This window comes from Nilaparvata lugens, chromosome 14 (genome assembly GCF_014356525.2).
Source record: "Nilaparvata lugens isolate BPH chromosome 14, ASM1435652v1, whole genome shotgun sequence".
NCBI lineage: Eukaryota > Metazoa > Arthropoda > Insecta > Hemiptera > Delphacidae > Nilaparvata > Nilaparvata lugens.
The window spans coordinates 16,548,115-16,561,001 of NC_052517.1; the positions used below are offsets into that span (position 1 = coordinate 16,548,115).

General features: G+C 33.2%; 1 protein-coding gene across 2 annotated transcripts in view; it reads left to right on the forward strand.

Annotated features, from left to right (window-relative positions):
- LOC111045574 (zinc finger protein 271-like) overlaps positions 1 to 12,887 on the forward strand; it is a 23,700-nt gene continuing 10,813 nt past the window's right edge. Inside the window, exons 1-5 of one of the 2 annotated variants that reach the window (XM_039440943.1) lie at positions 1 to 215; positions 2,797 to 2,919; positions 5,466 to 5,568; positions 5,854 to 5,954; positions 9,525 to 11,743. In XM_039440943.1, coding sequence (XP_039296877.1) covers positions 204 to 215; positions 2,797 to 2,919; positions 5,466 to 5,568; positions 5,854 to 5,954; positions 9,525 to 10,937 — 1,752 coding nt within the window. In that variant the 5' untranslated portion in view covers positions 1 to 203 and the 3' untranslated portion in view covers positions 10,938 to 11,743. Of the gene's footprint in view, positions 216 to 2,796; positions 2,920 to 5,465; positions 5,569 to 5,853; positions 5,955 to 9,524; positions 11,744 to 12,887 lie in introns of those variants that run through there. The other variant, XM_039440944.1, reaches the window with a different exon arrangement.

Here is a 12,887-nt window from a genome sequence, read left to right on the forward strand (position 1 = left end):
GTTCTCTGTGGATTGTTTGTTGCTCTTTGTTCAATGTTCACATTTTTCATGTTGTGTAACTCCCATCCTCCCAAGTGTAATGGTAGACCTATAAGTAAGTGTTTATGTTTAGATTTTTTCATTATTATCGATACATTCCGTAAATAGAGAAAGTCAAAAGTGACTAATTGTTCCGTAATTAGTGACATTAACCTAGGAAAATCATGGAGTCTACTGTAAGTATATTATTTATAAGACCATTTTTATCTAGCCTACCTGTCACAAGGCCTAACCTACTTTTTAAGCGTCATAGTCTATTATTTTATTATAATATCTAGTCTATTATTATAAGCATAAAGTAAAGGTATGAGAAGCCGGTTGTCTTTCTCATTATTCGTCTGTAAAACTAGTATCATCGCCTACTAAAGATCTACAGTAGATCCTTCTTTAGTATTTCTGTCACCTCACGCAGTATTCTCATCCACAAGTACCTGATGTCAACTGTTTTAAATGTTGAAAAATCAGTTCACGTTTGAATTTGTATTCCATAATTTATTAATATTTATGTTAATTTAAACAATGAATAGAATATATTTCTATTCTAGAATTTATATAATATTCATCCAGTTCCGTGATAATCTTTCCATCTAATGAAAATTAATTTTTTCAATCAAAAATATTATAATTTCTTCAGCATTATTTAGTTCATTTAATTATTTTTAATCACCTATAAAATTAGTTTTTTCGAATGTGAGAATATTGATACTGATGGACACGCATAATAATAGGCCTACCATGACTGCAAAACAAAATATTGAAGACCTTAAAGCTGCGATTAGACCAAATTTATGAACAAAATGTTAATAACTCAATCCTTATAAATTATATTAGATTGAACATAACTTATCATACACATGATGAACATAATATGTGTTCGTCAACTTGCGTTCAATCTAATAGAATCTATAAGGATTAAGTTAGGCTATTAACATTTTGTTAATAACTTTTGTGTAAACCCAGCTTAAAGATGCATACCTCTTCAAGGTCTTCGATTGAAACTATAGACCTTATACAAATACAGTAATAGACTGGCTTCTCCACACATCTGTGTAATGACTTGTCCGCTGATTAATTATGAATAATTCTATAGTTTGATTTTCACTCTATTATTGGCGTATGAAGGAGGATCCTTTTTCCTTTTATATTATCCTTGAAATGCAAAATTTCCAAAAACCTTGTATATACGTCGACGCGCAATTTAAAAAGGAACATACCTGTCAAATTTCATGAAAATCTATTACCGCGTTTCGCCGTGAATGCGCAACATATGAACATATAAACATTTAAACATTAAGAGAAATGCCGAACCGTCGACTTGAATCTTAGACCTCACTTCGTTCGGTCAATAAGTTTCTTTATTCATAATATGATAGGATAGGTATAATCTTGAATAGCATCAAAAGTAAGTATTTATCAAATAGGACAAAATACTGTTACCGTTCCTGACTAGATGAGATCCCAGGGGCCTGTTTCACAAAGGTACAAGTTGGTTACAAGTCTTGTTGCCAACCATGGTTTTGGAGAACAGCTGATAACAAGTGTTTCACAAAAGCAGGATTGTAAACCTGTAGCTACAATGAATTTCTACAAGTTTACAAGTGATTTGCTTGTTACGAACAAGTGTTTCACAAAGATTTTCATTGTAGCCAACAATTTTAGTCGAAATTACTTGTTCGTAACTATGAAATTTCTACCGAAGTGGAAAGCTATGTAAAGGATTTACAAGTGATTATTAAAATGATTTTAAATATTCAATAAATATTTCTAATAATCAAAAATGCCCTATATTCCTCTATAATTCATTATTTTGGAAATATATGAATTAGGAAATTGAATTCAATAATTTCCAAAATAGTTATTAATGTGTTACCTCATAGGTTATGTGTACTATAGTATACATTATATATAGTACATATACTATATTATATATATATATAAATATATATATATATATATAGAGTGCATATACTGTGTAGGTTACAACTTCAGCAATCAATGAAGTAGACTGTACAAAAAACATCATATTGCTTTCAAATATTTTTAAAGTAATTATTGAAAAGTACAAGTAACCTTTATAAAGGATGAAAAAAGGAAATTATCATGAAAATAGGTTATGTTTATTATTGAAGTACTTGTAAAATTGTAAACTTGTAGATCATAATTTTTTTGTGAAACGTGAGTACTTGTAAACTTGTAACTACAAGTACTTCTCTGTAACCATGGTTAGTAACAATACTTGTATCTTTGTGAAATAGGCCCCAGATTGACTCAATTGACTGTGACAGTGAGACAGGAGATTAAAATTGAAATAAACTTTTATTAGACAAAATCTAAAATAATGAGGTGAAAAATGTTCAACTAGGCATAGGCTACTGTGCATTAGGCCTACAGATCCTACCTATTCGATAAAGTTCTATTATGTCTTATAACGATTCATACTTGAAAGATTGAAATCAAGTTCGGCTTGATATTTGCAGTTCAGTAGTTCAGACCTGATGATTCATCATTCTTGTATTTCTTATCCTGTGTATAAGTCATTCTTCTTTTTATTATATTATAGATAGCTATCACATCATGATAATTTCATGATACCCTACCAAATGTTTCCAATCCAATACTATCAACAACTTTGTGGATAATCTTCTTGCATAGTTAAGCCATCTTTATTCCATATATATGATGTCAATACAAGTACAAAAAATATAGAGCAACATACTCTTCTATGCTCTATTGAACCGTTTTCCTCTGTTTTTGTAGGTAAAGTCTGAGCCAATGGATTCTGCTGAATGGCCAGAAGACATGGCCGATGTCAAAGTTGAGATTGACATAGACTACACCATGTCCTGGCTTGGCAAGCAGGAGATTCTGCATGAAGAACAGGTGACTTTATTTGCATTAGAAACACTTGAAATCCAACCACTTTTCACAAGGCAATGTTTGTCTGAGAAAATAGCTGTTCATTCAACAAACAAACAGTATGGGTACATAAATATGATCATGTAAGTGATCATAATATTGTGGCATTGTATAAATTATGAATACCCATTAATAATAGCCTATAGAAATTATACTAGTGAACCCTTGGGTTATAGAACTCGCTCATGAACTGTTGTATTGCTATTGTAACCGCCCCTAGATGGTGGTAGAAAAGCTCAAAAATACTAAAGTGCGAGTCATGGGACTTGATAAACAACTATTTTTTTTATTCAACTTGTAAATTTTATTAATAATAATAATATCATGTGACCTGGCTGGCTGAGGTCTGGTGTCAGAGTTTTCAGGTCGCAACTGATCAATTTCAGGGCCTCTGACATGACCTAACGACTGCTTTTTAGGCAGCCGGGACCGGCGGCTTTGTAAATTTTATTTACTGAACTAACTACTAGAAATTTTGACAACAAATAATATGTAACAATTTATTGCACATTTATCAATAACTCCAGAGAACTGCCTTTGAAATTTTGCCAACTGATCGGGGATTGGAACTGTTAACAAAGGTAGCGTGAACTTTACTCATTTCTCCACTTCAAATTTATAATATCAGGGACTCTCAGTCATTCAAGGGCTTTCAGCATGAGCTATAAAATACAATGTCACTCACCATTTTTCAGAGTATAAATCTATCACTATCCGAATTTCCACTACATAGGATGTTATCACTAATATTTTTAATAATAATAATAATATTGAGTGACCTGGCTGGCTCAGGTCTGGTGTTAGAGATTTCAGGTCGCAACTGGTCAATTTCAGAGCCTCTGACATGACCCAATGACTGCTTTTTAGGCAGTAATAATATTTTCAATGAAAATTACACATTCACTTCAAACAATTAAAATCTGCAATTTATCCCATGATGAAGACTAATACATTGATACAAATTCATTTCCCTCCACCTCCTGCCTAAGGTGCTTACTTTACTCCCTGGAACATAATACTAGAGTGTCACTTTTTTGCTCTCGGAAGGAAAAAAACAGGAAAACTCCCTAGAGCATAAAAGTAACTACATTTAAATAACATGGGAAGCATCTCTATTTTAAAAACGTACATTTGAAATAGGTTAGAAGGTCTAAGCTCAGAGGAGGAAGCATATACAGTTGTCATTAAACCAACTAAATTCAATACCTCAACCAGACATTTGATCAATATATGAAATTTATGTTTGTATGCTAAAATTATTACAAACTTCATATCACTATACTAAAAACATGTATAAATTTTTTTTAATCCATGTTATTCAAAATACCAGCCAACGAATATTCCTCATTGAGTAATCAAATTTGAAACGGGAACTTCATCATAGCTGTAGTTGTGGCGGCCATTGTTGTTACAACTTTTGCCAACAGATAGCATATAGCATAGCGCTGTCAATGGATAACTGTGATTACAAGCCAGCTGTTTCTGTTCACTCTCTAGATAATGTTGTAACACATTGTTTGGTCACATACGTTTTTTAAAATTATTTTATTTGCAGTTTTTATAATAATATAGGTGGAGGAAAAATGTTGTGTATATCATGAGTGGAAAATGTTTTTTCTCCCTCTGGAAAATTGTTGCCAATTGGCTTTGCCTCGGGCTTCAAACTTTTCCCTCAGGGAGAAAAAACAGTACTTTTCACTCTAGATATACAAATAACTATTATATTACTCTCAATGGAAACTCATTTACAAATACAAGATCAAGTGGACAAAACCGTACTGGAGAGACCCGAGGACTACCTCTACATTTTGATCTGTATTGATTCACGGCTTCATTCAAACTGATCTTTTCCACGCAATTATAATGTTTCCCTCCCACCAATGTGACGACGGTCCACGTGGAGACAGAGCACAACTCCGTGGGAAAGGAAAATACAAGTTAGAAATATTCATAAATACTGATGTATTTTCCATCACTAACGGAAATACAGTTCCATGAGAATACTTCAACCCTGCATAAAATTGAAAACTGACTGCCTCCCCAGATGTGAGTTAGCAAAATCTTGTGAGAAAATTATTTTTTAACAGAAAAATAAATTTCTCATGATTAAAATTCACAAAAAAAAGTCTGATTGATGAAGTCCTAAGTCTACACTTTCCAAATAACTCATAATAAATTTATCTCGATGAGAACACAAACCCATAACTTATCTCAATATCATCACCATTACATTATCTTGGAAACCTGCAACAACTTTGGTCATGAGTCATAAGTAAGAACTCGTTTTTACTAACTAAGAAACTCCTTAGTATATCTTAGTTTTAGAACTAACTCCTCCTGAATAAATAATGAAACCATATTAGTAATATGGTAGTTTTCGATTTTATTTTTACTTTCTCATAGAATAATATGAAATAATAGCATTCAATGAATTCAATGCAAAATTTGATGAATAATCAATATATTTATTTTCTATGTGTATGTCTATCTCTAGTTATGTCTATTTTCAGGTGACATCCATCCCAGTAAAAGTGAATGAAACAACTCTTCATGACGAAGGCGTAGATATGGAGAAGAACGAATGTAAAGAAAAAGGACAACTATCCAGCAAAGGTTGGTTGAACTATGGAAAAGATTCTGCTCTACAGAAAATACAAATTGTGTTTAGAGCTAGTAAAGTTTGATTCAGGAAGTCATACCAGAATAGAAACTTAATATCATCAATCAGTCTTCTATAATGAGTCTTATTATCTGAGTAAGAATAACCAGTTCTCTCTCTCTCTCTCTCTCTCTCGTGGCAGAGAGGCCCAGGAGTCCTAACTCCGCCCTAATAAAGACAATCAATCAATCTCTCCCCCATATTTCCAGTATTAAGTGAATCATCTTTTAATGTTTCAGAGACAACTCTACTCACTGCCCATATCAAACTGGATTGCAATGAAGTGCTAGATAGAATTTCCACAGCATCAAACCAAAGGCAGAACTCAAATAATGATTTTGTAAGTGTTCTTTCAAATAATTTCAAGCTATAAGGTATATCTAAATACTTATAGTAACTAACATACATATAAATATTAAGAACAAATGAATAGGAGGGTAATTTTTTCATAATTGGAAAAATTATTTCTCAAAATTTCTTGCTTTCACAATCCACCCTTATCAAAATACAGAAAACAACAATTTTGACATGCTAAAAACTTTTTTGTTCAAGAAGATAATTTCAATAATAATAAATAAATTTTTCTTCTGACACGAAGAAGTTTTCAGCATATCAAATTTTTCATGTTTTCTGTTTGAAATGTCTCGACATTGTCAAAAATAATCACCAATTAGAAAATAACTGTGCATTTGATAATAGCTATTCATGAATTATGAGTGTATAATCTAGGGATGGGTATCGATACATCAATGTTTAAAACATCGATGTTTACTGTTCGATGTTTTTCACTTATCGATGGTTTTACCTAGACGTAGACATCGGTCATCCGATGTTTTTCCCAACTAAAAAGTAAAAACAATTCTAATTTTTTAATTTGATACAAGTTTTTTTATTTTTTTTGTTTGAAGAGGATTATCTTGAGAGCAATAAGCAATAGTAGCATAATTACAATCATTATCTCTATCATATTTAGTGTAGTATTCTGTTTAGTGTTTTTTGTGAATATAGATCACTCTTGTGAAAAATCTCGCATACGTTTTGATTTCCTGCAGATTGCTATTTTTATTTTTCAATCAGGCTCTCTGTATTTTTATGTGAGACTGTTGGATACTCTTGAAGATTTACATTACTTCTGTGGCCCATGTCAAGGTTAGATAGTTAGTTATTTAGAATTGAATAAGAGGTCGGATTCTTCGTTTCTTAGGAAGAAAGAGTTTTTATGAGAATCACCCGTAAGATACACTTCATTTCAGTATTCCCTAGTGGAGAGGTGCGCTTAAGGACACCTCAAGGATCAAAATTTTAAACACATAACTTTTGACACAATGCTCAGATTTCATCGTACTACACTTCATCCTTCTCGGTTCATCACGGCGGTTCAAAATCATGCATAATAAGTCGAATTCGGTCGAAAAATGGAAAATTTATTGTTGAGTGTACTTAAGCCCATATTCCAATACACAGAAAATGACCAATTTCTATATTCAAAGTTGCAAGTCTTGTGAAATACTTCTGATAAAATTTCCTTTAAAAGAGAATGTGAAAATGGTCCCCTTCTACCCACTCCAATAAATAATACTTTCGATTCCAAAACAATTTGGAAGTTAAGATTTTAAAAATGGCGATTTCATTTTTTTCGTAATTTTACTGTTGATCAAGAGTTTCTAAAACGAGTCTGATAAATCATAGAAACTTACGATTGATTACAAATTGTAGATAAATTCATCCTCTACGAGCTCAGTTGCCTAAAATTCATCTTGAATCACTTTTCGCTATCATAGACCTGCCAAAACCGTTAATATGAGAAAAATATCTACAATCTCCGGATTTTTTTCAACAATCAAATCTCACTTTACGAACATATTTTTTCTTGAATTGTTTACAGCAGGTGAAATAGAAAATTCTATTTTACATTTCAAGATCATGTAATAATTTTTATAATAAGGGGTTACAGAGATACATAGCTTTGAATATAGAAATTGGCCATTTCTTATGTATTGAATATGAATAAGTACCTTCACTCAACAATTAATTTTCTATTTTTTGACCGAATTTGACTGTTGATGACTTTGAACCGCCTTGGCGAGCCAAGAAGAATGAAGTGTAGTACGATGAAATCTGAGCATTGTGTCAAAAGTAAATTATAAGTGTTTGAAATTTTGATCCTTATTGAGGTGTCCTTAAGCGTGCCTCTACTGGGAAATACTGAAATTAAGTGCATCTAACAGGTGATTCTTACCCAAGAACTTATGTCATTCTGCGAAATATCAATGTGAGGACAAAGTAGATGGTGATGATGGTTGAAGCTGAAAATGAGGTGTTTCCCACAATACAAGGAGCATTGTTGTCAGGTGTACCTGGAAATCTATATGACATAGAGCGCTCTACCTGATCTCATATTGTAGAGCACAAAAATACGCCTAGAGGGATTTTGAAATATACATCTAAATTGTAACAATCAGAAGATATTGTTGATTAAAAACTAAAATTCATCAAAATTGATTTTTTCTTCAAATTTTACTCATTTTTGAAAAATTAAAACAAAGTACTCATTGGAGATAGAGAGTTCCGAGTGATCTCATTTTTTTCAGAATTATATAATCTGGGAGAGATTTGGCAGAAATAGCTGAAAACTAGAAAATGAGCCGAGAATACAAGGTTTTTGGGCTATCTTGTATCTAGCACAAGGAAATCTTGCATGAAGAAATTGGTTCTGGACTTCTCTTATGTACCCAAATAATATATTAAAAAATCAGAACTACAATATAAATTGCAAGCACACCCCCTTATTTATGTCTATATTGACTGGACTAATAGTATCATCCATAAAAACGTAGGGCGATAATCAATGTTTAAAAACATCGATGTTTACTGTTCGATGTTTTTCACTTATCAATGTTAGGATGAAAAAATATTGCTGTTCAAAACATCGATGTTTTGTCTTTCGATACCCATCCCTAGTATAATTACATGACAAGTCATGGAGTGCAATAATTTTGCAAACGCAATAAAGAAGTTCTACACTCGAATCATATAGAAGAATTATTTTGTAACTGCAGAATGAAACTATAAACAGATGCAATACCATAATACATAATATTATATTGTCACCATTGTTGAGGTCATGAACCTTAAGGTGGATTTTCATTTGTGTGTAAACTTCCGCAGTCAATGATGGCAAGCATTTTCTACATTCATATTCTCTAAATTTCAAGTGTGCTAAAACAGCTGATCAAATAACTTTTCATTGTTTGTGTTTATTATTCAAGAATCAAAACATCTCTAATAATATCAACATATTGCCATTTAAAAGTATAAAGATGTATTAACTTAACCTCCCGCATTAAAACATAATTGAACATAATCTCTCAGGTTATTCAGACAAATTGAAATCTACCCACTCTGAGATTCTCACCTTATTGTGGTCTATGATGGCATTCACACGCAATAAGAACTTTTCATTCACGAAACTTTTGTGCCATCATGGAACTTGGATGACTATGGTTCATATAGCTAGAACCACCAATCAATCAGCTGTTTAGAGACTGGAATTTATAATAATTCTCAACTTTGGCAAGTGTAAAAGTAAAAAACGACCATAGCTTGAGCAACATTTTTGGCTGATGTAGGACATATCTCATCCTATCAATATATGCAACCTATGAACAGTTAACATCAAAATATATTTTTAATTCTTATTTCATACTGTATTTGATTACAGTTTGAGCTGTGGTCGAGTGTCATTGTTTGGTTCAGAGCATAATTATTAATGTTAATTAATATTAATTCAGTACCATTATTAATTTGATGTGAAACCTATAATGTGAATGACTTTTCTTTGTGATTTGTGAATTACATCAATTGCTTATTGAAGTACTTTGATATTGATATTATGATGTTTTACTTTCAGGAGCCATCATTAGCTGGCAGTGGGAGTGATTCCTCTGCAGAAGAGGAGGGAGAAGGTAGCAAGGAAGAAGTAAGAGGAGAAGAAGGTTTTGAAGAAGAGAGGGTGTTATGCAAAACAAAAATTGAAAAACCAAATATGTGTTGTTTCTGTGGAAAAAGTTTCTCCAGATCTAGTCATTTGACTGTTCATATGCGTTCTCACACTAAAGAGAAGCCTTACCCATGTACAGTCTGTACAAAAATGTTCTCCACTTCTAGTCAATTGACTGTTCATATGCGTTCTCACACTAAAGAGAAGCCTTACCCATGTACAGTCTGTACAAAAAGGTTCTCCACATCTAGTGATTTGACTGTTCATATGCGTACTCACACTAAAGAGAAGCCTTACCCATGTACAGTCTGTACAAAAAGGTTCTCCACTTCTAGTGATTTGACTGTTCATATGTGTACTCACACTAAAGAGAAGCCTTACCCATGTACAGTCTGTACAAAAATGTTCTCCTTTCCTAGTCAATTGACTGTTCATATGCGTTCTCACACTAAAGAGAAGCCTTACCCATGTACAGTCTGTACAAAAAGGTTCTCCACATCTAGTGATTTGACTGTTCATATGCGTACTCACACTAAAGAGAAGCCTTACCCATGTACAGTCTGTACAAAAAGGTTCTCCACTTCTAGTGATTTGACTGTTCATATGTGTACTCACACTAAAGAGAAGCCTTACCCATGTACAGTCTGTACAAAAATGTTCTCCTTTCCTAGTGATTTGACTGTTCATATGCGTACTCACACTAAAGAGAAGCCTTACCCATGTACAGTCTGTACAAAAATGTTCTCCAAATCTAGTCATTTGACTGTTCATATGCGTTCTCACACTAAAGAGAAGCCTTACCCATGTACAGTCTGTACAAAAAGGTTCTCCACTTCTGGTGAAGTGACTGTTCATATTAGGCATGCACATACTAAAGAGAAGCCTTACCCATGTACAATCTGTACAAAAAGGTTCTCCACTTCTAGTGATTTGACTGTTCATATGCGTACTCACACTAAAGAGAAGCCTTACCCATGTACAGTCTGTACAAAAATGTTCTCCACTTCTAGTGATTTGATTGTTCATATGCGTACTCACACTAAAGAGAAGCCTTACCCATGTACAGTCTGTACAAAAATGTTCTCCACTTCTAGTCATTTGACTGCTCATATGCGTACTCACACTAAAGAGAAGCCTTACCCATGTACAGTCTGTACTAAAATGTTCTCCACTTCTAGTCATTTGACTGTTCATATGCGTTCTCACACTAAAGAGAAGCCTTACCCATGTACAGTCTGTACAAAAAGGTTCTCCACTTCTAGTTATTTGACTGTTCATATGCGTTCTCACACCAAAGAGAAGCCTTTCCAGTGTTCAGTCTGAGGAAAAACATTCTCTCAGTCTGTACATTTGAAACGACATACCCACACGGTTCTATCAACTCAATTCCTTCTTCTCTATTGGTGTGTTTCTGTGTGATATGTTTTCAAAAATGAAAAATATTAAGCTTTTCATATTTTATTATCATTTGGACCTATGTTTCATAATAGTTTGTATGTAGTTACATAATGTTGTGCTATGGTGCTTGTAAAGTGAAGAGTCTCTTATAGTAAAGTCCACGTTATAATAGCAGTGGAGAAAGATTGGAGAAAATTTGCTGTGGATCCTCTGTCTTGTCAATGCCTCCGATAGATGGTAGCTTATACATGTTCATTGATGTAATATTAACTGTTCATTCTCATTTCAAATAATCAACTATATTTCATTAAGCTATAAATTAGGCCTTTATTTTCAATAATTTCATGATGAATTTACATAATTAAGATGAAATATTTTGTTTATTACTTTGTTGAATGAAAGACAAGGAAAGCAATACCATTGCTAATCAAACACTGCCATTATAACGTGGACCTCACCATAGTATAGATTTATTGTAAACTTCATTGTATTTTAGTTTAGGTTTTGTTAACTTCTCGAGCTAAGCCTATTTTAGCAACCATCTTTCTTTTCCTCAGCCTGCTTATGCATCAATCTACTTCAAACTCTGGCTCATTATTACTTTATTTTCAAATGGATTGTAATAACTATCATAAATTTATGTTCTCATAAATGATTAATAATACTTGTAATGTATGTATTATAAATATTTTCTTAGTATCAAACTTGAATAAATCATGTATTGAAGTGGATTACAATTATTTCACTAGGAATGTTGTAAGAATAGAGCATAACAGAAAAACTGCTCACAAACTGGGTTCTGAGTACAAGAGTGAGAAGGTTTTTATTTCGTTGCCAACCCAGGAAGTACAGGCACTTGGCCTATCCAAGAAAAGGACTAATGACTGGTTGATTGATAGAATTTATCAATGCAATGCCCATATAGTTGAAAAGCTGTATGAGATGAAACCTTGCTTTAAATGTTTGACCACCAATTTTCCCAAACATCATGAAAATTTTGAGTTTAAGTTATCGATTGACTGAACATTTTACCTTCAGAATTCATCATTCTACAATAAACTCCAATAGCCTAGTTCAAAATACCTATCAATCACCATGAAAACAAGTTAACCTCTTTTAAAGCAAGAAAAAAATAGAATTTTTTTGCAATGTTGCACTATTTTTAAAAATTTTGTAGCCATGAAAAAATATAAAAAATACCACTTTCCCCCATGTTTGTTTGGCTAATCCATCGACAGCAATGTGATACATGGTTGACCTCCCCAAACGATCTATGTAGGTTTCAATACTGGACTCTGCGGCCCATTTTGCAGCCTCCACTCCTCTGTCAATCCTGCAAACTGTGGAAGCAGAAATCTATTTCCCCTCTTCATTTCAAGAATAATACCTCTCAGACTTCACTTAAAAGAAATAGAATAGATTTATTCATATAATTATTTCATCAGGATACAAAATACAATAGTCACACTTTCTACCATTAAAATGACAATAGAATGTATTATATTACAATATTTCTGTCATAGCAATAGGCCTACTAAGTTATAACATAGAGAAACAATAGCATAAGTAGATATCCCATCCCTTTGAACTCTACAAGGAGTTCCAGGCAAGTCTTCCTAACTGGGATGGCCAGCAGTGCTGGCCAGAATGGTTCCCAGCTCAGCCTGTCACTCCGCACACAGCAGCGAGCCTCCCAGGTCGAATGGTCAGCAATCATTCCGACTCAAGCTCGAATGGCCAGCAGTGCAAATCTGGTGTGTCGCATTCACACAACTTTCCTTGCCGTTATGAAAATTGATCACCTGACGCTAGTGTGAACGCGCATCTCAAGTCAATGATCTAAGCCAGCTGGTGACAGGTCAATAACGCTGGATA